Raw genomic sequence first — 20,540 nt, 5'->3', positions numbered from 1 at the left:
GCTCAAAGTAATGTCCCCAAACTGTTCCATCTGAATAATTTGGTTCTTTTTAGCACCAAATTTTCTTGCAGGATCAAGAGCTGCCTTTGTGTCTGCAGATGAAGTCATTACACACAAAACAAGTTGTTAACATGCAATGTCACATTCACACTTTTGTTTGCAAGAGTATCATTCCAGGCCTTGAGAACCTCTATTCAGTTTGGAATTTCATTGCTGGTTATGCCATTCCTGCTGAATCCATCCACTTTATTTGTTTTGGTGCAGGTTTCCAGATGTACTGCAGCTGCCAGGACAGCTGTCAGCCTGAAACTGTGCTTATTTGGCAGCTTGGAGGTCTCGTCAGTGTGGTGTAGCAATAGTTCAGATAATCCATGGGCTAAAACCATTCTCCTTGCTGTCTAGTGAGCTAATGATCAAACACATCTCTGGAATTTTAGGCTTCATCGATTCACTTTGCAAATACTGCTAGTAGAATTTTACCTTTCTGTTTGTCATCTCCACAGGTTCTCCTGTACCACCATCTCAGTCTCCACAGTCACTTCTGATGGGAGCGAGGTTGCAGAGTGCTCCTACTCTCACAGATATCTACCAAAACAAGCAGAAGCTCAGAAAGCAGCATTCAGACCCAGTTTGCCCATCCTATGCTGGATATGGATACAGTCATTCTCCACAGCCAACTAGGCCAGGTAGCCTGGGAACATCCCCTACCAAGCACATGGGATCTTCACCCAGGAGCTCAGACTGGCTCTTCAAAACCCCACTGCCAACAATCATCGGCTCTCCCACTAAGGTTTGTTAAATTTGCAATTCTCAGAAATACACTGAATAGAAACCAAAAATATTTTTGAGTTATAATTTAACTTTTTTGTGTGTGTTCTTGCTCTTGATTCTTAAAGGCAACGGCTCCTTTCAAAATACCTAAAACTCAAGCATCCTCCAACTTGTTGGCCTTGGCAAATCGCCAGGGCTTGGCTGAAACCCCACTGCAGCCTAAAGATATCACTGACCCAAGGGACTTCACACACTTCCACTCCAGCCAGGCAGCTGACAAACAGGCAGGAGAACAGCACAGCAAAACCACCTTTGGCAGGTAGGCACTGCCAGGAACAGAACATTCCATCAAATTTCAGGCCTAATTTTGAAAGAGGAGGGGCATCTTTGAGTAGGTGAGGTGTTTATAAGAGTTATTTCCCCAAAGCCCTCTGTTTAAATGGTAACTTAGAGTTCTCCCATTTGCTTTAGAAGAAACTTTGCATCCCTGGGGGAGACAGCTGGGCAGCAGAACTGCACACAGCAACTCTGAGGGGATGAAAAAGCTGTGAGGGGATGCTGGGGTTTGGTGTGTGCAACAGAAACATTTTGTACTGGCTATAAATATAGCAGGGACTTCCTGGAGCACTTTGTGTTGCTGTCTAGTTCTCTTTTGTTTTGATTAGCTGAATCTGGGATTTCATTGCCTCTGTAAAGCCTGTTCAGTTTTTGCTTGAAAATCTCTATGACAAAGTTTGCAATATAAATTTTTCAAGAGAAAAAGTTATCTTTATTTTTATAGTCTGCTCTATTTTAGAAGATCCATGATAACAAGTAAGATTTCAATACTTTCTCTGTTTTTGTTGAAAAATTCTCTGTAGTAAATACCAAGAATCTTAGTTATCCTTAGTAGCAAGCTGGATGATAATCCTGAATAGCTTTATTTTTTTTTTTTTTTATTTTATTTTTTTTTTTTGGAATTAATGTATTTTCCTGTCCAGGTCTGTTAGTACTGGGAAGCTGTCAGATCAACAGGTAAAGACCACCCTTGGGGGCCAGTTATACCAAGGCAGCACAGACAGTCTCAACACAGAGAGGCCAATGGATACAGGTAAGGATCAGGGTGATACATCCAAGTTGTTTCCCTGTGCCTGGGTTTTTATGGAATGCCAGCTGGATCACAGATCTGCTTCCAAATTTGAGAATTGGTTCTGACAATTTTTAGCCTCAGCACAGAAGGCTTTTTTTAATGTTTAAGGGGGTCTGTTCCATTTCTTTAGCATAGCTTTAAAAATAGCTGAGACTGGAAAATACTTACTTCTGTGCTAAACACAGAAATATCTTGACTGGCTGGAAGGGTTTGGGATTTTTCTGGTTTGGTTTTATTTTTAATTTAGCATTTGTGGCTTTTCATTTTCTAATTCCACCTTGATTTCATATGAAAGCAAATTTATGTAATTCTGGATGTTTGTTTGGGGTTTTTTTTTTTCCTCCTCCCTGAGCTTGTCCCTTGCCACCAGAAGTTCTCCCTTCTAAGCAGGTGGAAAGTTCTGCAGTTCTGCAGACAGGGCTGGTCTTTAGCCTCCAGACCTGTCATGATCTGCCTTTGAAGTTTTTTCTGCCATATCTTTTGCTGCAAAGCTGACATCTTCAGGCTCTCGGGGAGTCTCTGTTGCTCTTTCCTGGGTGAGAGTAGAACACTGAGATATTGAAAGTAAGAAGATATGTTAAGCTGCACCTTGACTGTTTGTGTCTCGCCAAAACTGTCCACTCAGCTTCTTTTATTTCCTGTGAGAGCCTCTAACTAGTCCAGGGCTTGGATCTGCATTGAAGTACATTGTGTTGCAGTGCTCCAATTTGCTGCATCTAATTAGTTCTTGGTGTGATTATATGGAATAGGGACTAACTTGCTGTAATGTTCTCTCCCAGCTCCAGCAGGAGCCTATGGAATTGCAATGGCAACTCCATCCATGGGAAGTGGGGCAAGTTCTCGGGCTGTCATGTTCACTGTGGGGTCCCCTCCAAGCAGTGCCACCCCTCCCACCTGCACCCACATGGTCCTCAGAACCAGAACCACCTCAGGTAAGACTTTCCTGGCAGTTGTGTGGACATTTCTCAAAGGCAACACTTGGGCTTGTCCTCTTCTGGGGCCTGAGTGCTGCCTTGCACAGGGCCTAGAGTAGAGTAAAAGTGCTCTAGGAAGTAGAGATTAATATCAGATAGTTCCTGCTGTTCCCCCCTAAAGAGGGTCAGAGGCACAGATTTACAATCCAGCAGTGAGTAGCCTCCTGTGTACACAGCTTTACTCCCTCCCTTGGAGTGTGATCTCTATGGGAAAGGCAGAAAGGAAAAGTCAGAATTCTGATTTTTGCCTGCTGCTGTGCATTGTCCCAGAAACAGCACACCAAGGGTGGGAGCTGCCTGCCTTTTGGCAAGAGTCAGCTGTGCTGCCAAAAATCAAAGACCTCAAGGTTAAAGGCTTTAGGTGAGCAGTGTGAACCAGAGGACAACCTGTGTCAGCCATGAATCCCAGAATCTGTTAGGAATTGTCACTGCTGTTACAGCACAGCCTTTGCTCTGTCTGCAGAGCCATACAAGGAGCAGTGAGGAGAGCCTTTCATGGGGGACTCTGTGCTGGCTCCTCATGTGTCACTTGCTGTCACCCACAGCCCCAGTGCTGAATCAGACTGAATGTGTTTGTTATTTTTCTTGTAGTGGGATCAAACAGTTCTGGAGGGTCTCTGTGCTCCACCAGTGGCCGTGTTTATATGGGCTCTCCTCCTGGTATTTACATGGGCTCCTCTCCTCCGGGGGCTGAGGCGGCTCCGAGTCTGAAGTACATCCCTTATGGTACTTCCCCTCCCAGCCTAGAGGGCTTTATCACCTTTGAAGCTCCTGAATTGCCTGAGGAAACTTTAATGGAGGTATAGGAACAATAATTTCATGTTTTCTATTGTGTGATATTGCTGAAACAGATGTGGTACAAGCAGGATTGCTCCATGTGCTTTGTAGTTTCCTCTGCACTGTATCACATGCTGGTTTTTTTTGTTTAAGATCTTGAAAATATTGCTGTATCAGTAGTTGCCAGTTTCTCTTTGGTAGTTATTGCTGGCATTTCATGTGTTTGAATAGGTAACCAAAGGAACATGCTGCTTTTGTCCACCACAGCCTCCCAGAAAGGCCTCTTTTTAATTCCAATGCATGTGGGTGCTGACACAGCCCCTCTGGGCATTTCATTGCTTCCTCACAGGGAATGACGTTCAATCCTACTTGTGGGAGGACTGTCCTATATTTTTTAAAATGTGTGGGGAAATGACACTTTAAAAACACAAACTGGGGTGGTCTTTCACCAGAATGCTATTCTTGGAGTGTACATTTCTCAAGACAGATTGCTGTTCTGGTTTCTCATTCACATCTTTCTGGGAGGTGTTTGGGTGCCTACTGAATATCTCTTATAACATGAATGCTTACCACTACACTGTATTCTTCCCACAGACAGAGTTTAAAATGTATTTAGACCTGTATTATTAATTAAAATATTATAAACATTGCTAAGATGTGTTTGATTAGTTTTGAAGCCTTCTTTTTGAGAAGAAACTCTGCATGTGTAGTGTGTGTTTTACTGACAGAGCAGCAGTGAGTTGTTCACTCCAAATGAAGTTTTTAGTCTAAAGTGTAAAATTTGGTTACAGACACTTTTTAACACAATTTAATTTCAGAACCAAGTGTAGATTAGAGTGAGGCAGATCAGATCTTTTGTAGGTACTAAGTCTATTACATAATAAAAGCCAAATGTTCCTGGCTCCTCACACAAGTGCCAAACATACTTTTGTGTTGCTGATAATAAAATAAGTAATTTGTCCCACTTGTGAATCCTTTAGTTCCTCAGGTTTCAACACAGAACTTCATGTACCAATTCCTTTGGCTTTGTTGAAAGACTCTTTAAATATAAGCTGCAGTATCTTGAATTCATTAACAAAGAAGAGAACAAGTTCAGATCTGTTTGGGCCCATTTGGTTCTGTCATCCCTAAAACTGCCTCTGCCACAATGTGATTCCTGCACAGAGCTGACAAGAGTCTTTAAATGATTAACAAGAGTTTTAAGTGTGGCTGATGGCTTAGAGTGGTTAAACTGCTGTCATCTTTCCCTCTGACAGAGAGAGCACACAGACACACTGCGTCACCTAAACATGATGCTGACATTTACAGAGTGTGTTCTGGATCTGACAGCAGTGAGAGGAGGAAACCCAGACCTGTGCACTTCTGCTGTGTCACTATACCAGATCCAGGAGAGCATCGTTGTGGATCAGATCAGCCAGCTCAGCAAAGAATGGGGGTGAGTATACAGTCAAACAGAGAATTAGTGAAGATCCAACGCATCAAAAATGTATTGAAAATCTGTCCTTTTTTTGGGGAGTGATTGGTTTCCTGTTGAGAATCGTTATAGGAATTATTTTTTTAACAACTGAAGACACGTCAGAAAGAGCAAAGACAGCAAAGAGCAAAGATTTCTGGTCTGCCACTTTTCTGGGGAAAGTGTTGAGTTCAGGCTTGAGGTGCAGCAGTGCATTTCTGAGCATGGAAATTGTGTACCAGCTTCTGGCAGATCTGAGCCCTCATCCCTTCCTGTTGACTGAAGCAATGAGGTGGAGGTTGGCAGGGGAGAAGAAGTGTCCAAATTTGATTTCACTGGAAAAAACAATCAGCCCTAATACAAAATCAAAAGCAAGGAGAAATACGAGAAATTTGAAGTGGTGGGAAAGGGCAGTTCTACTTCCTGCCTTCTTCCTGAAGTAATAAAAACCCAACAGAAAACCCCTGTAAAGTGTTTGCTTTTCACAACAAACCAGGGGGTAGGAAATGAAAAGTACACCCAGTCACTTGTGGTGAGACATTGACCTCGGGCAGAGAGTCCCCACAAATACGTGTTCCTTTTTCAAATGTCTGCATTTAAAGCAGTTTGTCTTTGCTGCTGCAGTTCCTAAATGAGCAGATGTCCCCTCACCCCATGACAGAGAGGTTGGGAAGGGGTGGAGCTGCATTTTAAACATCTGTCTTCCTTTTCTGCTGTTGCTGCATCCTGTGGGGTGTTGTGATTAAAAAGTGGTGTCTGCCCCTGGCTTGAATACATTCAAAAAAAAGGTATTTTGATGCATAAATTACTTTTTTTTCCCCACCTCTTCTTCCTAGGCAAGTGGAGCAGCTGGTGTTGTATATGAAAGCTGCCCAGTTACTGGCATCTTCTCTGCATCTTGCCAAAGCACAGGTCAAATCTGGGAAACTGAACCCATCCACTGCTGTTAAGCAAGGTAGATGCAATTTCATCTAATTTGCTTTGCTTGTGAATTTTCTTTGCTGATACATCACTCAGAAAATTTAGGTTGCAACATTTGTTTTGTTTTCCTTCTCTACAGGAGAACTGTAGATATGTACAATTGCACAATTCTGATAGTAAACAGCCAGAAACAGTTAGGAAATGAGTATTCATTAACTTGAAATTATTTGATAGATACTCAGGTCATAGAAGTGGTGGAGTAAATAAGCACTAAAACTACAAGTTTAAACACGTTTATTTTGCAAAGCTGAATTTAGGCTAAGTTGTTGTTTGGATTTTGTTTGTTTTTTTAAAAAAAAATTTCTTCTTACCTTTCTGCCAGTTGTGAAAAGCCTCAATGAGAGATACAAATTCTGTATTGGAATGTGCAAAAAATTGACAGAAAAGTTGAATCGTTTCTTTTCGGACAAGCAAAGGTTCATTGATGAAATCAACAGTGTAACTGCAGAGAAACTCATCTACAGCTGCGCTGTGGAAATGGTGAGTCCCTCCTCTTCCCTGAACTGTAGGAATTGCTGCCTTCTCTCACCTATCTCTTCTACATAACCAGAAAATAGAATTGATATTTTCAGTGACAACAAAGGGAAGTTAACTGCTTTAGTGATGAGAGGGAATTCTTGTGTCACACAAAAGATTCTGGCAAATGTTATGTTTAACCCTGATAATGGTGTTGTTGTGCACAGTTAATTTGTTTCTTTGCAAGAGAATGCAGGTGTAAGAATGAGCATATTTATTCATATCAAAAAGGGCTTCTATAGATATTTTTGTGCAGAATATTCTCAGTTACCACAGCACAGGTGCTGTGTCCTCTCAGAATCACAGAATAGCTTCGAAGGGACCTTAAAGATCATCTAGTTCCACCTTCATTTTATTGTCTTCATTACAAGAACATATCAACTAAATCAAAGCTGAAAAATAGTTTCTTAATGACACTTTCAGGTGACAAATTTTTCATTTTTCTATTTGCCTCATGGGGTTTCTGAACCTGAATGTGCTGACTGATTGCAGGTGCAGTCAGCAGCTCTGGATGAGATGTTCCAGCAAACTGAAGATATCACTTATCGATACCACAAGGCAGCCCTGCTGCTGGAGGGACTGACTAAAATACTGCAAGACCCTGCAGATATAGAAAACGTGCACAAGTGTAAGTTCAGCTGAATAATGAAAATTACATGTAATTAACACATTGTAAAATAACTCTGGTCATCACCTGTCTTGTGCCTCTCTCTGCAGATAAATCCAGCATTGAGCGAAGGCTGTCTGCACTCTGCTACAGCACAGTGGCTGTGTATGAGCAGTAGGAATATCCTGAGGACCAGATGGTGTGAACATAAGGGACCACATCAGTGATACTGCACTTTTTTCACTACAGCTTCATTGTTGTCCTTGTTCTGCCCCATGTGGAAGATGATTCTTACATTTCTGTGGTGACTACCAAAGAAACAGCAGCATATTCAAAGAGGAGAAATTCCAAAAGTACACTTGCCTTACCAATCCAGCAGCTCCTTTTCCTTCCTAGCAACAGAATTTAAAAGAATCTCTCTTCACATTTCAAACTGATCCTTGTACGTGTGCTTTGAACTTGAATGATCAGGGTTTGTTGTTTTTTCCTCGTGAGATTTTTAGAGAGCGGATCCTTCTGCATCAGGTACAAAAAAAGACATTTCCCTCAGAAGATTCCCTCAAGAGTTTTTAAGTTGTTCAGTAAAATGTGGCTGAGTAAATTTGGGAAACCTTAACCATGTGCAAGTGCTGCTTGAAGCTTTTTGGGGCTCAGCTGCCTTGTCTGGGAGCTCACCTGTTGTACATATGGCTCAGGTTGTCATATGAAGGGATGGCAAACATGCTCTTACCCCAGGGGAAAAGTGGGGATGGGAGAAATTCTCTCCATCTGTGCAAAATCCCCAGGGGGTTTTCAGCTGATGTGGATACATTTTGATGATCTTCTTCCAAAATATTTTGTTTTGCACTAATTTACTAAAGCAACTGTATATTCGTTTTTGAAGAACTATATTAAAAAAAATCTAGAGAAAGAAGGCACAATGGACTTGGCTGAATTTCATTTCAGTGTACATAAAATTCTTTTCAGAATTTCAAATGTAGCTTCTAGAAGACTTTCAAACAAACTGTAAAAACCTGTATTCATGTGAACCTTTCCATTTTATACCTATTTGTCTAATACTTGAGTAACTACTGCTCTGGACTTTCTCAGTAATAGCAATGTTGAGTTGCTGGTTGTTTGCTTTTTCTATAGATTTAGTTGCATCTTTTGTTGTGCATGCAGTATGTGCATTAATGCCTGCAGTCTTTAGGGGTGTAATGACAGTTCTCTGTAGTTTGTTTCTTGGGCAGTATTACAATAAATACTGTAAACTGAAAGGTTCTGCAAGGAACCATGCAAAAAAAAGTTTTTTTAAAAAAAAACAAACCAGAAAATAATGTTGTGGTTTGAGATGCTGATAAAATTATGTAGAATCTCTACATATAGAATGTGTGAAAAATCAGGATTATTTTGTGTGCATTTTGGGGGAGAGGTGGGAAGCTTCATTTAGCCTTATAGGCATTGTCATTTCAAGCATCCCATGAGATCATCAGGACAGCGATTTGCAAAGTGTTTAGGCAGATCAGCTTCTCTGGAAATGGTTCCTATACTTTATTTTTGGGACTTTTTTGTTACTCAACTGCTTGAATACTTGAATAAACCATTCTCCAGGACAGAATCATCTTAATCCTCTTAAACACAGTGGTCTGAACTATTTGACAAAGTTGTACAGGGCTTACACATCAAAATATTGTTTCAGTGTTGGGATAACCATGTGTTTCCTTTACTTTGACAGAGTAATGTACTTTTTACCTTATTTATCTGTATGAAATTCCAACAGTTAATTTGAAAGTGTTTGTTTATATAATGTTTGTATTTTTAGGTCTTTAATACGGTGTTTCTACCTCTCCTTTGTAATTGCATGCATTATTCTTGGAACTAGGTAATAACTCACTGAACTGTTGCGTAATAGCCTTTTTATTATGGCCTGTATAAATGTATATTAAGGTAAAAATAAATACTGACACTAGAAGTGTTTCTATGGTACGACTGAGTTTCTGTGTCTCTGTGACCAGAGGTGTTAAATTTAGGAAAAATTCTCTACTTGCCTGGGTAAAGAAGTTGCTGAATGTTCCCCTCAGCAGCTGGACCTGCCAGCAGGGCAGGATGGGGCAGCATCTGTGAGTTCATTATCTCTGGATAGCTCTGGCACAAAGTGGCCCTGAGTTTGTTTTTCCCTGGCTTTAGGAAGACAATTTACCCTGCTTCTTTGTTTTTTTCTTTTTTTTTTTTTTCAAATTTTTTTTAAACTTGGATTGGAAAACAAAAATGCTAAGTAGTATCCTGGGTGACAGCTGTATGATCTTTCAACAAGGTGCTTATTTGTTGCCTCTAGCAAAGGGGAGCTGTCTGGGCTGCCAGAAGAGCATATACAGAGCTAATTGACAAAAGCTGGCAGGAAGTTACAATTTCTATCCAAAGCTGACAAAAAATGGGCTTTGTTCACCTCACAGCTCGTACCCTCTGCCCAGCTGAGGTATGCTGTGATAGCTGCTGTGTGAATATTGGGTTTTTTTGAGTTGTAATATCAATTTTCCCCCAATTTATTATTAAAAACCCCTTCACTTGCAAGTGGCACATAAAGAGGATGAGGAAGGAGTGAGCTGGGAATGCTAATGATATGTCTGAGCCCAAATCTAGGAACAAAGCAACAGCCTTAATGCACAAGTCTAGGAGATAGGCTGCTTTTCTCAGGAACTCACTGGCTTTTGTTGGTTTTCTTTCTTTCAGGATTCAAGCTCATTCTCCTTCCCCTCTTGCCAGCAAGGCTACAGCTGCACAAACAGGAGGAGAAGAAAAGGGCTATTCTTGCTGGCTGTTTTCAGGAGGAGGAGACCAATGTTCATGGCCTGTCTTTCTGCATAAACTCATGCCACAAAGATCCTGAAGCTGTCCTGTCTTTGGCTCTCTGTGCTGAACAGCAGGTGCCTGTTTTTACCAAATACTTTTTTTTTTTTCCTTTTTTTCACAGCCTTTGAAAGATAGAACTTAAAAAGAGAGATTTCATGTGCTTTTCTAGCTCAGCTCTCCAGCATCTCCTTGAGTGTTCTTCACTTGCTCCACTCTATCCATTTTACAAAATGTCAGCTGAGGAATCTAAACCACATTTTGATTCTGACATTTGCTGCTTTTCATAAGCAAGAAGTTGAACTCAGCCCTTCCCCTGGCACAGAGGAAGAAATCCTGTTAATTTTACTTGCAGCTAAGATGCTACAAGTTATTCCAAGGAGCATTTTGAGGAGGGAGCTGTTCCTGGGTTTTGCATAGTTCTTGCTATTATCTTGTACAGCTACATTCAATTATTACCACATCACTTCAGGGTTTGGAGGCAATAACCTGGGATTCACCCATGTCCCACTTCTGTGCCCAGCTCCACCAAAAAGGGAAATTTGCTTTTCAGCTGGAGCAGGGAAAGCTGGATCCTGCTACTTCCAAAGGTTGTTGAGGCTTTGAAATTCAGATAGGCTGACTTGTGACCTGACTTGTGACCCACCTCCATTTTAATTCCTGCTTCTTCTCCTATTTTGGGAGTCTTTTTAATATAAATTTTGGTCCTTTGACTTTTTTTTTGTCTTCTGTGAGCTCTGCTTACTACTATCTTTTTTGACTGTCCAGCATGCTTTTTAAGTCTTTAAGCAAATCTCTTTTTATCATGAACTTCCCCATCTGACCTGAGCCATGGTCCTGGCTGTGGCTTTTCCCAGAGTGCCCCCACAGCTCCTCCTTTTTGCAGAGGAGTGGAGTCCATCAGGGTAACCCCTCTCCTGAGGTCTCTAAGTCAGCTGGAGCCCAGCTGAAGGAAGCCTTGGGACAAACACCTTTTCAATAGGCTTTTGTGCACGGCAGGCTCCCTCCTCCTCGCTGCCTGAAAGCCAACTGAGTGCCAGTGGGGCTGTTGAGTCTTGTTTCAGTCCTTGTGCCAATCATTCCCATTGTTTCTTTGTGTCCCTTTCACATTTTCCATGGCCTGAACTCTGTCCACAATGCAGCCCACAGACCAGGGCTCTGTGTGACACAGTATCTCCTTCTTGTGAATGTGAGATCAGCCACAGCTTTCAAAACAAGTGATGCCATAAATGAGCTGAGCTGCATTGATTCCTGTAGCTTCCTTAAAAACCTCTCCCTGTTGTTCATCTCCTGTACCTGCTTTTATGGTTGAGTGCTGTTTGGATTTTGTATCTGCCTGGGTTATGTGACTTCCAGAAAACTTGGAATTTCAGACTAGGCAGACATTTAAGCAGAGACTGAAGATTGTAGCTGAAAACTTGGAAGTTCTGTGAGTGTGGTGTGTGAGCTAACAGGGCATTATTTGATTATTTAGACTCTTGAAACCAAATACTGCACAGTTTATCTTCCAAACCAAAGTCTTCCCTCCCCAGGCTCTGCTGGGTGCTTTTGGAAGCAGGGTAAGGATCAGCACAAAGGGCTGCTCCCCAGGGCAGGGCAGGAGCCTGTCTCATTAATTACTATTAATTGAGTCCAAGAGAGGAGTGAGGGTACAAGGAATGAGGGCTGGGGGGAGTCTTGAGCTCAGCTTCTCAATGAAACACCTCTTGCTGCTGTAAATAAAGATTAGAGCCCACCCCAGCACTGCTCACCTCCCAGTTCCTCTAGAGTTCCATAGCTTTGCCATAAATAGCTCCCTTTATTGTTTCTTAATGATTGAATTAAAATAGAAAACACTGCCAGCTCCCAGGCGTGGGGAGCACAGGGTATTCCTCTGTCTCATTTGAGATCCCACACTTCCCTGAAATCCACGTGTCTCACCCAGCTCAGACTCTGCAATGCTAAAAACTCCCTCAGCCTTGTTTCCTGTCCCTAACTGGCCAAAAGATGTCCCTGACAAGGACCAAAAGGGACTCCTTCCCAGGATGCTACCTCATTCCTGCAAAGGTTTATCCCTGCTGATCACTGGGAGCTGGGACATTTGCTTCCAGTGTATGCTTGCCAAGTACAAGCAGCACTGTCATGACATGAAAATCTTCTGGGCTGATGGGTGAGAATTTTACAAGCTCTGGAGAATCCATCCACCTCCCTGCCCTTGCTGCCAGCCTGGGTGGGTGCATTGCAGCACCATTTCCCCAGGCATAATGTAATGCTCCATGCTGAGAGCTCAGTTTTTCACTCTGTAGATAATCCCTTATCCAAATTCCCTTGGGCCTGCACAGAGCTCCGATCTGCCTGCAAGGATGCTGACAGGATAAGGAGGAGCATTTGCATTAGGCAATGGTTCTATGAGGAACATTCCTGCTTCTACCCATATTTTCTTCAATGCACACCCAGCTTTTCTCAACACACCACCTGGCACGGCACCGTCAAGCCCAGCCTGTTTTTCCTTCTCATGTTGCCTCCTGCACACAAGTTTTAGCGGTTGCTCATGCCATTCTTCTCCCCAGCAGGGTGTTTACTGCTGAAATTTGTGCAACAGCTTGTGAAATGTTCCTGCTGAGCCACAGCCCGGGAGGTGTTAGTGAAGCCAACTGACCACAGAAGCCAAGCTTGGTGTTTGGGGGGAATTGTGGTTCCACACAGCCTGAAGTCAAAGGGCACTCCCAGCTTTCGGAGGGCCGTGTTGATGTGAAAAATGGGATTAAACTTTGCAGGAGAAGGGGTGCTCTGTGCTAGGATTCCCCATCAGCTGGGCAGGAGCACCCAGGTGCCAGCCCTGTGTCACGGAGCTGCGGCGGGCACGGACTTGGTGCCTTCCAGCTGCAGCCGAGGAGCTTTAGCAGTAAAAGCCCTGGGAAAATCGTGTCACGAAAGGCAACCTGTAACAACCTGCGTGCAATTTTTAAATACTCCCCGTGCTTTTCCTAGAACAACTCCTGGCAGGTCTATTTTTAACCGGAACGTGCCCAACCTTGCCCGAGCTCCTTTCTCTGCGGTTTTTAGGGGTTTTTTGGCTCGCTTCCCACGCCGCGATTGTATCAAGGTTAATTCGACCGTCCTGCCGGGCTCTTCCCACCTCCCCCAAAAGAGCAGCACCTGCCCGGCTTCGTTCGCTCTCCGTGGCAGGGCAGGGCAGGGCCAGCCGCGGGCTCGTTCCCCGATAAGGCTCCGCAGGGACTCTGCTCTCCGCCCCGGCAGCGTTTCACAACCGGCCCGGCAGTGCCAGCCCCGCTGCCGCCCGCGGAGCCCACGGAGGACGGCGGCGGCCTCGCAGCGCTGCCAGCGCGGCAGGAGCGACCCCGAGCGCGGCGGCCAAGGTAGCGAAGGGACTCCCGGGGCGGGACACGTCCTTCACCCCGCTCTGCTTTCGCCCTCTCCCCTCTCCCACCCAGATCACCGGGCACGGAGGGGGAGCGGCGGCCCCGCGGCCTCGCCCGTTCCGCTTCCGCCATGTGAGCGGAAAGAGGAAGCGGCGGCGGCGGCCCCCGGTGGGCGGCGGGGGCGGAGGGTCCTGCCCGGAGCGGAGGGCACCGGCCGGGGGGAGAACCAGCGGCTCGCAACCACCGCGCCGCAACCGCCGCCACGCTTGTCGCCTCAGCCCCGGTGTCGCTCGGGGGTCCCCGCGGTTCCTCGTGGGGTCCCCATCGCGCCGTGTCCTCGCCGGGTGTCGCTCGATACCGCGGGGCGCTCCGCCCCGCCGGGAGCAGCCCCGGCTTCCTCGGTGACATCCCCACGCTCCCACCAGCGCCCTGCGCTGCTTCGCAAACTTTTCTAACTCGGGAATTACGTAAGGCTCCAGAGACACGCGGCGTGTGAGGCACGAAGGGCGGCGAGGTCGCTGCCCGGGGATGGGGATGGGGCGGGGGCGCGGCTGGAGGCTGCGGTGCCTCTGGGGACAAGCCGGGCTGTGCGGGTCGGGGAGGGCCCGCGCTGAGCTGGGTGTCACCGGTGTCTCCTCAGTGCTCAGCGGCCATGGAGAGGATGCAGCAGATCGTGGGGCGGGCGAGGGCCGCCTTCAGCTCGGGCCGGAGCCGCCCGCTGGAGTTCAGGATTCAGCAGCTGAAGGCCCTGGAGAGGATGGTGCAGGAGAAAGAGAAGGAGATCCTGGCAGCCCTCAAGGCGGATCTGAACAAGGTCTGGGTCGGGGAGCCGTGCATGGACAGTGGTTGGCCCTGAAGGGAAAGCGGGAAGGCCAAGGGCTGCCATTGTTGTGCTAAATGACTTTTGCTCTTGTCCCCCTTGGCCCTGGCTCCAACTGTGGCCTGAGAAGATCTGCTGCCACTTGCAAGATCTACACCACTTGTAAAGAGTTAGTCTAAGGCAGGACTGCAGAGGCAACCCTGGCTGTCAGCTTTTAGGTTCTGCCTCACACACTTGGGTTGGCTAGCTTTGGCCAGGGATCCTTTGTCACTGCCAGTGGCAGACACTTTGAAGCAGCAGGGCTGTGATGTGGCTGTGGGAGGTGGGTGCCTTTGCCATCCCTTTCCCCAACCCCGCTGTTGTTTCAGTGTGGGCCCAACGCCTACAGCCATGAAATTCTGGGTGTGCTGGGGGAGCTGGCCCTGACCATGGAGAAGCTGCCATCCTGGGCAGCCCCTCAGCCCGTGAAGAAGAACCTGCTGACCCTGAGGGACGAGGCCTACATCAACTACGAGCCCCTGGGCGTGGTGCTGGTCATCGGGGCCTGGAACTACCCCTTTGTGCTGGTCATGCAGCCCCTGATCGGGGCCATCGCAGCAGGTGGGGATCCAGCACGGCCCCGGCCTTGGTGGGCTTGTGGCTGGGAGCTGGGGCAAGGATGTGAGGGCTGAGTGTCCGTGCTGTGTGTGCCCTGCAGGCAATGCCGTGGTGGTGAAGCCGTCGGAGGTCAGCGAGAACACGGCTCGGCTGGTGGCCGAGCTCCTCCCACAGTACCTGGACAAGGTGAGTGTGGCCCCATGCCTGGAATGACTGTCTTGATCTGTCCTGCTTCTAAAGGGCTCCTGCAGGTTCAAGCCAAATCCATTGCCTGCTCCCTTCAAAGCAGCATAAGCAGGAGGCAGAGGAAGGGCTGAGTTAGAGTCCAAAGGTACATTGACAAATTCTCCCCGTGTTTGTGTATGAGCTTACGTAACGCTGCTGCAGTGTGACAGCCTTTTTGACACCCATGACCATATGGAGAGGTGTGTGGGTACTTCTCACTGCAGCTCTTTTGGAGCTGTGCTGGGGATGTCCTTAGGTCAACACAGGTTGTGTAGGATGGTGGCTGTGTCTGGCTCTTCCTGAGAATTAGGCACTGTGTGTTCCATGGCAGCGTGTCCTGGGTTTTTGTGTCCTGCTGAACTGCACTTGGAGGAGGAGGTGTTGTTTCTCCTCCTCTTGCCTGGCAGTTCTGTTGTCCCCTGCACTGTGTCACAGACTGTTGCTGTCACTGCACAGGGCCCTGTGGAGTTTCCTGCGGGGAGTTAGCACCTTCTCGAGGTGGGAGGCAGGAGCAGAAGAAGGAGGCGGCTCTGGGGAGAGTCTGGCAGTCATGTGCACCCTGGTTCTTACTGTGTGGGAGCAGCTCCACAGCCAGACTCAGCCCTGGCCTCAGCCTGCATTTCTTTTAGTTCTTATAACAGAAAGTGTGATATGAAACTTCATTTCAGGGGAAGGAGCAGAGCTTATCTCTGATACCACTATATTTTGTCCCTATCATGAAGTAGGCCACAAATAAGTGTGCCCTCTGCCACCTGCTGCCTTGATCTAAGTGCTTTGAGTCAAGGTAAGTCTCAGGCTCATGTTTGCCCTGCAGGATCTGTACCCTGTGGTCACTGGAGGAGTTCCTGAGACAACCGAGCTGCTGACCCAGAGATTTGATCACATCCTCTACACCGGCAACACTGCAGTGGGCAAAATTGTGATGGCAGCAGCTGCCAAGCACCTGACCCCTGTCACCCTGGAGCTGGGGGGAAAGAGCCCCTGCTACATCGACAAGGACTGTGACCTGGCTGTGGCCTGCAGGTCAGCTTGTTGCTGCCTTGATGGGCCCTGAGCAGCAGGGCAGGGGGAGGTCTCTGGGCCAGCATCCCCAGCTCAGGTGCTGCCAGCTGGGCTGAGGGGTGTGGCAGGGGTCGCCCATGGGGAAACCGTGTCCCTTTTGTCCCTTGTCCCAGGCGGATAACGTGGGGCAAGTACATGAACTGTGGGCAAACGTGCATCGCCCCAGACTACATCCTGTGCGACCCCTCCATCCAGAGCCAGGTGGTGGAGAACATCAAGGCGACTCTGAAGGTGAGGGAGGAGTTCCTTGTGCTGTGGGGATTGTTCCAGGTGTGATTTCCTGGAGCTGTGGCTGTTGGAAGGTGCGCTGAGCGCTTTTGTTGCTGCTGTGCCCTTGCTCAGGAATTCTATGGGGAAGATGTGAAGTCGTCTCCGGACTATGAAAGGATTGTCAACCAGCGTCACTTCAAGAGGGTGAAGAGCCTGCTGGAGGGGCAGAAGATCGCTCATGGGGGAGAGTCTGATGAGGCCTCCTGCTTCATAGGTGCTCCTGGCAGCTGCTGTGGAGGGGAGGTGGTGGTGGGTGCTTTCTGGGCTCCGTGTGTCTGTGCCTGACTTGGGTTATGTTGAACACAGCAGTGTCCAGGACAAGGTCCTGTCCTGGGCCAGACGTGTGTCCTGCTCATGCTGTTCTCCCATTGTCCCGTTTGCCTCAGCTCCAACCATCCTCACGGACGTTTCCCCGGAGTCCAAGGTGATGGAGGAGGAAATCTTTGGACCAGTGCTGCCCATTGTGCCTGTGAAGAGCGTGGAGGAAGCCATTGAGTTCATCAATCATCGGGAGAAGCCCCTTGCCCTTTATGTCTTCTCCAACAACAAGCAGGTGGGTCTGGGCTGTGCCAGAGGAGATCAGCATTGTGGCTCCCTTTCCAGTATCCTCAGTTACACGGTCTGGTCTCTTTAAGCCTTTTTAATCTTCTCTTTTGTTTTTTGTTTTTTTTTTCTTTTTCTAGTTAATCAAGAGAGTCATCTCGGAAACTTCCAGTGGTGGTGTGACTGGAAATGATGTCATCATGCATTTCTTCCTCTCAACTTTGCCTTTTGGTGGTGTTGGTAAGTAACTGGAGCTCCTTAAGAGTTGGTACTTATGGCACAGTGTGTGCCAGGGAACACCAACTCATGGTTTGTGTCTGGGTATCCCTGTGCCTCCTACAGCCCATGTCTCTTGCAGCAGGTCTTGATAATAATGATAAGTTCTGGGATTGCATTAGGACAGGGGCCAGGAGGGAAAAACCTTTGGATGTATTTTTGGAAAGATTTAGTGCAGCCTGATGGGAAAGGCTCATTAAAACCATTAATGAGTGATTGGTGGAAATGAGGTGAGGAAGGCTGGAGTACATTATAGAGACTGAGAAGTGCTGCAGGGGAAGGGTCAGTTGTCCTCAAGTGGACAGAGTTTTGGCTGACCTGCCTGGCTGTGTCCCTCAGGCCACAGCGGGATGGGCGCCTACCATGGCAAGCACAGCTTCGAGACCTTCTCCCACCGCCGCGCCTGCCTGATCAAGGACCTGAAAATGGAGAGCACCAACAAAATGAGGTACCCACCTGGAAGCCAGAAGAAGGTGGATTGGGCCAAGTTCTTCCTCCTGAAGCGGTTTAACAAGGCCCGAATTGGGCTCTTTATCCTGGCCCTGCTGGGGGTTGTGGCAGCAGTGATGATTAAGGTGAGTTTTGGGTCTTTGCTGTCTATGGCAGTGCATGAGTGATTTGCCCAATCTGTTCTTTGCAACTGCAGCCCTTTTATAAAGCCTGACCTCTTTTTCTGTCTTGGGATTTATTATATCTGTCCCACCTTAAATTCTTACCTTCTCACTCTTGCAAGTGATCTGTAGAATAGGATTATCCCTGGAGTGACCTCGCAGACTGCTGAACTCCTTACTGCTCTTCCCTGGTAGGTGACACTGGTGGGATGCTCCCTCCAGAGGCAGAGGTTGGTAGTCTTGGACTGGTTAGGAGTAGTTTCCATTCCAGGGCCTCCTTCAGCAGTGTTTGAGCTGCCTCACAGCCCAGAGAGCTGCAATCTGTGCCATGGCACCCTGGGGAGGGAAGCTGTGTCCCACGGCCAGGGTCAGTGACGAGCTCTTGTTCCTCCTTGCCCATTGCAGCCCCTGTGTGACCTCAGCTCAATTATTCTCATTTCCTCCCTTGTTTCCATCTGGGTCCTGTGGAAGGGTGGGATGTCCTCTCCTCTCTGCAGGAGGCAGAGGCTTGCAGGAGGCTCAGGATGCCTCGTGAGGTGGAGGAACAAGATCTGAATCTCTAAGCGTGGTCACTGTTGTTTGTTCATGTCTGACAAACCAGACACTACATGTGCCTTCACTGACTGCTCTGTGGGGTTTAGTGAGCTTAAGGGAGCAGCTCCTGAGGGCACAGGAGGTGGCAGGGTGGATCAGGACTCTGCCCTTCAGTCTGTGCAGTTGCTGGTGCAAGGATACACTCGGGAGCCCAGCATCCAGGGCAAATAACCTGCTCACATAATCCAGGAGGAGCTGTAAGAGCCAAGAACTGGCTCAGGCTTTAAGGCAGCAGCCAGGGAGGCAGGCCCTGTGTAGGGGAATGAGAGGGGGGAAACTCACAGCATCTTGAAATCATTTGGGTTTCTCAGAGCCACCAGTCTGTGCTGAAGAGAAAAGCCCTCTTGGTTGTGCTGGCTGTGCAGAGGCTGGGCTGGCCCAGCGGGTGGTAAGGAGGAGCAGGTTTCAGAGCACTGCTGTGGCTGTCACAGTGAGGTAGGAGCCTTTTTCTTCTCCTGTGTGTAGACCCAGTTTGAGACTGGGAAAAGCTTTGTAGATGAGTGAATGTGGGGCTGAGCCAGAGCACGATGCTTCCCCTGACACCTGAGATAACCAGTGCATGCTGAGGGGCAGGAGAGCTGCACGCTGGGGAACTCCCCTGACTGAAGGGGCTTCGCTTCAGGCTGTTCTAGAAAGGGGATTGGTTTTGTCTCAGCAGATCCTTCACAGGATGTTGGTGTTGTGTTTTGCTTTCACAGGTGGTTAACTGATGAAGAGAGAAGGCACCATGTGCACGTCATACTCTGGGTGCTCACTTTGTGTCTGTTTCCTTAAGCTGGAAAGTCATTATTTTCTTTTGTTCTGGGTGATTTCAGTGAGCTGTCGAGCACACAGAGTAGACTTAGAGAGGCACTAACCACGAGAAGGCTCAGATTCCTGTTTACTTAAAAGCCATGCTGGAACAGAGGGACCAGTGGGGACAAGCTGTTTGAAGGAGGATTGTAGAGCAAGAAATTCCAGTCCCTACCTCCAACCCGTGCCATGCAGAGCTTCCAGGGACAGTGTCCTGTACCAAACCACTCACCATCCTGCAGTGTCCAACAGGAGCTGAAGTTTCAGCAATCCTTGGGTTGACAGTGTTTTCCCTGCAGTTTAGGGGATGATCTGAACACCCCTCTCTTGGTGACAAGCCTGAGACAATCCATGCTGCCCAATGCATTTGGCCAAAAGTGATGGCTGTGAATAAACCCAGTGAGGTTCCCCTTGCCATTTAATTGAGGTGAAACATTCTCACATCTCTTCAAGCCAGAATCACCCTCAGCTGTTCAGGGGCTGCTTGCTGGGTTCTGTGTTTCATCATGTGCCTTTAACAGTTATTTAGCAGTTAGAAAACTCCAAAGGTGATGCCTGCACTGCCTGTATTGTGCTGATGAGTGTCTCATACTGGAGCAAAAGAACTTTCAGGCCTGTTCAGAGAAGTGGGAATGACAAATAATACCTTGTGGATTAGCCCAGCCCCACACAGCCATTTGCTTTTTCCCTGTGGGATGGGGAAGAGAATTGGAAGAAAGTGAGAAAACTTGTATATTGAGATAAAAGTAGGTGAAGTGAAAAGTGGGCTTCCAGGCAAATCAAAGCAAATTAAGGAATTTGTTCATTAATTCCCCTCATCAGGCAGGTGTTCAGCCATCCCCAGAAGAGCAGGGCACCATCACACCTGGTGGTGACTTGGGAAGACAAACACCATAACTCCCAATGTCACAAATCCAAAACAATTCTTCCACAAAGAAACAGTGTCTACCACGAAAATTAACTTCATCCCAGCCAAAGCCGGTACAAAGCTGTTCCTGGTCAGATTCCTCTAAGGAAAAACAATTACTGGAAGAGTGTGTGTGCTCCTTTGTGTTCGAGCTTCTCAAGATGCTGTAATCTTGCACTGAGGGATAATGTGGGGCTTGTTCTAGCTTGGGGGAAGGATGCTGAAGGAATTGAAGGTGAAAGAGCTTTAGAACTGCTTCACAAAATAATTGAACAATTATTACTAAATGAAATTAATATAGAGTAGAAAATTATATTTACTGTGCAATAAGTGGGATTTCTTCATGTCTGGTGAAAATCCATGTACTAAGCCTTTTTGATGATACATTTTGCAAGCACTAAATAAACACTGAGAATTTAAATAATAAACCGAGTGTGGTAAGTCCTT

At 47.0% G+C, this 20,540-nt stretch overlaps 2 protein-coding genes across 6 annotated transcripts in view; both read left to right on the top strand.

Annotated features, from left to right (window-relative positions):
- Nucleotides 1-9,173, top strand: part of ULK2 (unc-51 like autophagy activating kinase 2) — a 36,340-nt gene extending 27,167 nt beyond the window's left edge. Inside the window, exons 19-28 of the mRNA XM_005525722.3 lie at nucleotides 504-790; nucleotides 897-1,090; nucleotides 1,752-1,861; nucleotides 2,680-2,832; nucleotides 3,466-3,674; nucleotides 4,908-5,086; nucleotides 5,941-6,059; nucleotides 6,408-6,565; nucleotides 7,094-7,229; nucleotides 7,319-9,173. Coding sequence (XP_005525779.2) covers nucleotides 504-790; nucleotides 897-1,090; nucleotides 1,752-1,861; nucleotides 2,680-2,832; nucleotides 3,466-3,674; nucleotides 4,908-5,086; nucleotides 5,941-6,059; nucleotides 6,408-6,565; nucleotides 7,094-7,229; nucleotides 7,319-7,386 — 1,613 coding nt within the window. The 3' untranslated portion in view covers nucleotides 7,387-9,173. The remainder of the gene's footprint in view (nucleotides 1-503; nucleotides 791-896; nucleotides 1,091-1,751; nucleotides 1,862-2,679; nucleotides 2,833-3,465; nucleotides 3,675-4,907; nucleotides 5,087-5,940; nucleotides 6,060-6,407; nucleotides 6,566-7,093; nucleotides 7,230-7,318) is intronic.
- Nucleotides 9,174-13,171: 3,998 nt separating this feature from the next.
- LOC102103683 (aldehyde dehydrogenase family 3 member A2-like) lies at nucleotides 13,172-20,521 on the top strand. Of its 5 annotated transcripts, none has more exons than XM_014255058.2 (12): nucleotides 13,172-13,393; nucleotides 14,037-14,210; nucleotides 14,585-14,816; nucleotides 14,914-14,999; nucleotides 15,853-16,061; nucleotides 16,214-16,331; nucleotides 16,443-16,584; nucleotides 16,757-16,923; nucleotides 17,054-17,153; nucleotides 17,529-17,764; nucleotides 18,706-18,829; nucleotides 19,093-20,521. In XM_014255058.2, exons 2-11 carry the CDS (start codon nucleotides 14,049-14,051, stop codon nucleotides 18,784-18,786), a joined length of 1,533 nt encoding a protein of 510 aa, XP_014110533.1. In that variant the 5' UTR covers nucleotides 13,172-13,393; nucleotides 14,037-14,048; the 3' UTR covers nucleotides 18,787-18,829; nucleotides 19,093-20,521. The 5 variants fall into 5 exon arrangements, with proteins under 5 accessions (XP_014110533.1, XP_014110532.1, XP_087922320.1 ...); XM_014255057.2 differs by lacking the exon at nucleotides 13,172-13,393 and adding an exon at nucleotides 13,541-13,863; XM_088066194.1 differs by lacking the exon at nucleotides 13,172-13,393 and adding an exon at nucleotides 13,541-13,893.
- Nucleotides 20,522-20,540: the final 19 nt, after the last annotated feature.

The sequence above is a fragment of the Pseudopodoces humilis genome, chromosome 23 (genome assembly GCF_049639895.1).
Source record: "Pseudopodoces humilis isolate 2021_Gansu_Grassland_sample_001 chromosome 23, ASM4963989v1, whole genome shotgun sequence".
Lineage (NCBI taxonomy): Eukaryota > Metazoa > Chordata > Aves > Passeriformes > Paridae > Pseudopodoces > Pseudopodoces humilis.
This window is presented reverse-complemented; position numbering and strand designations above follow the sequence as displayed.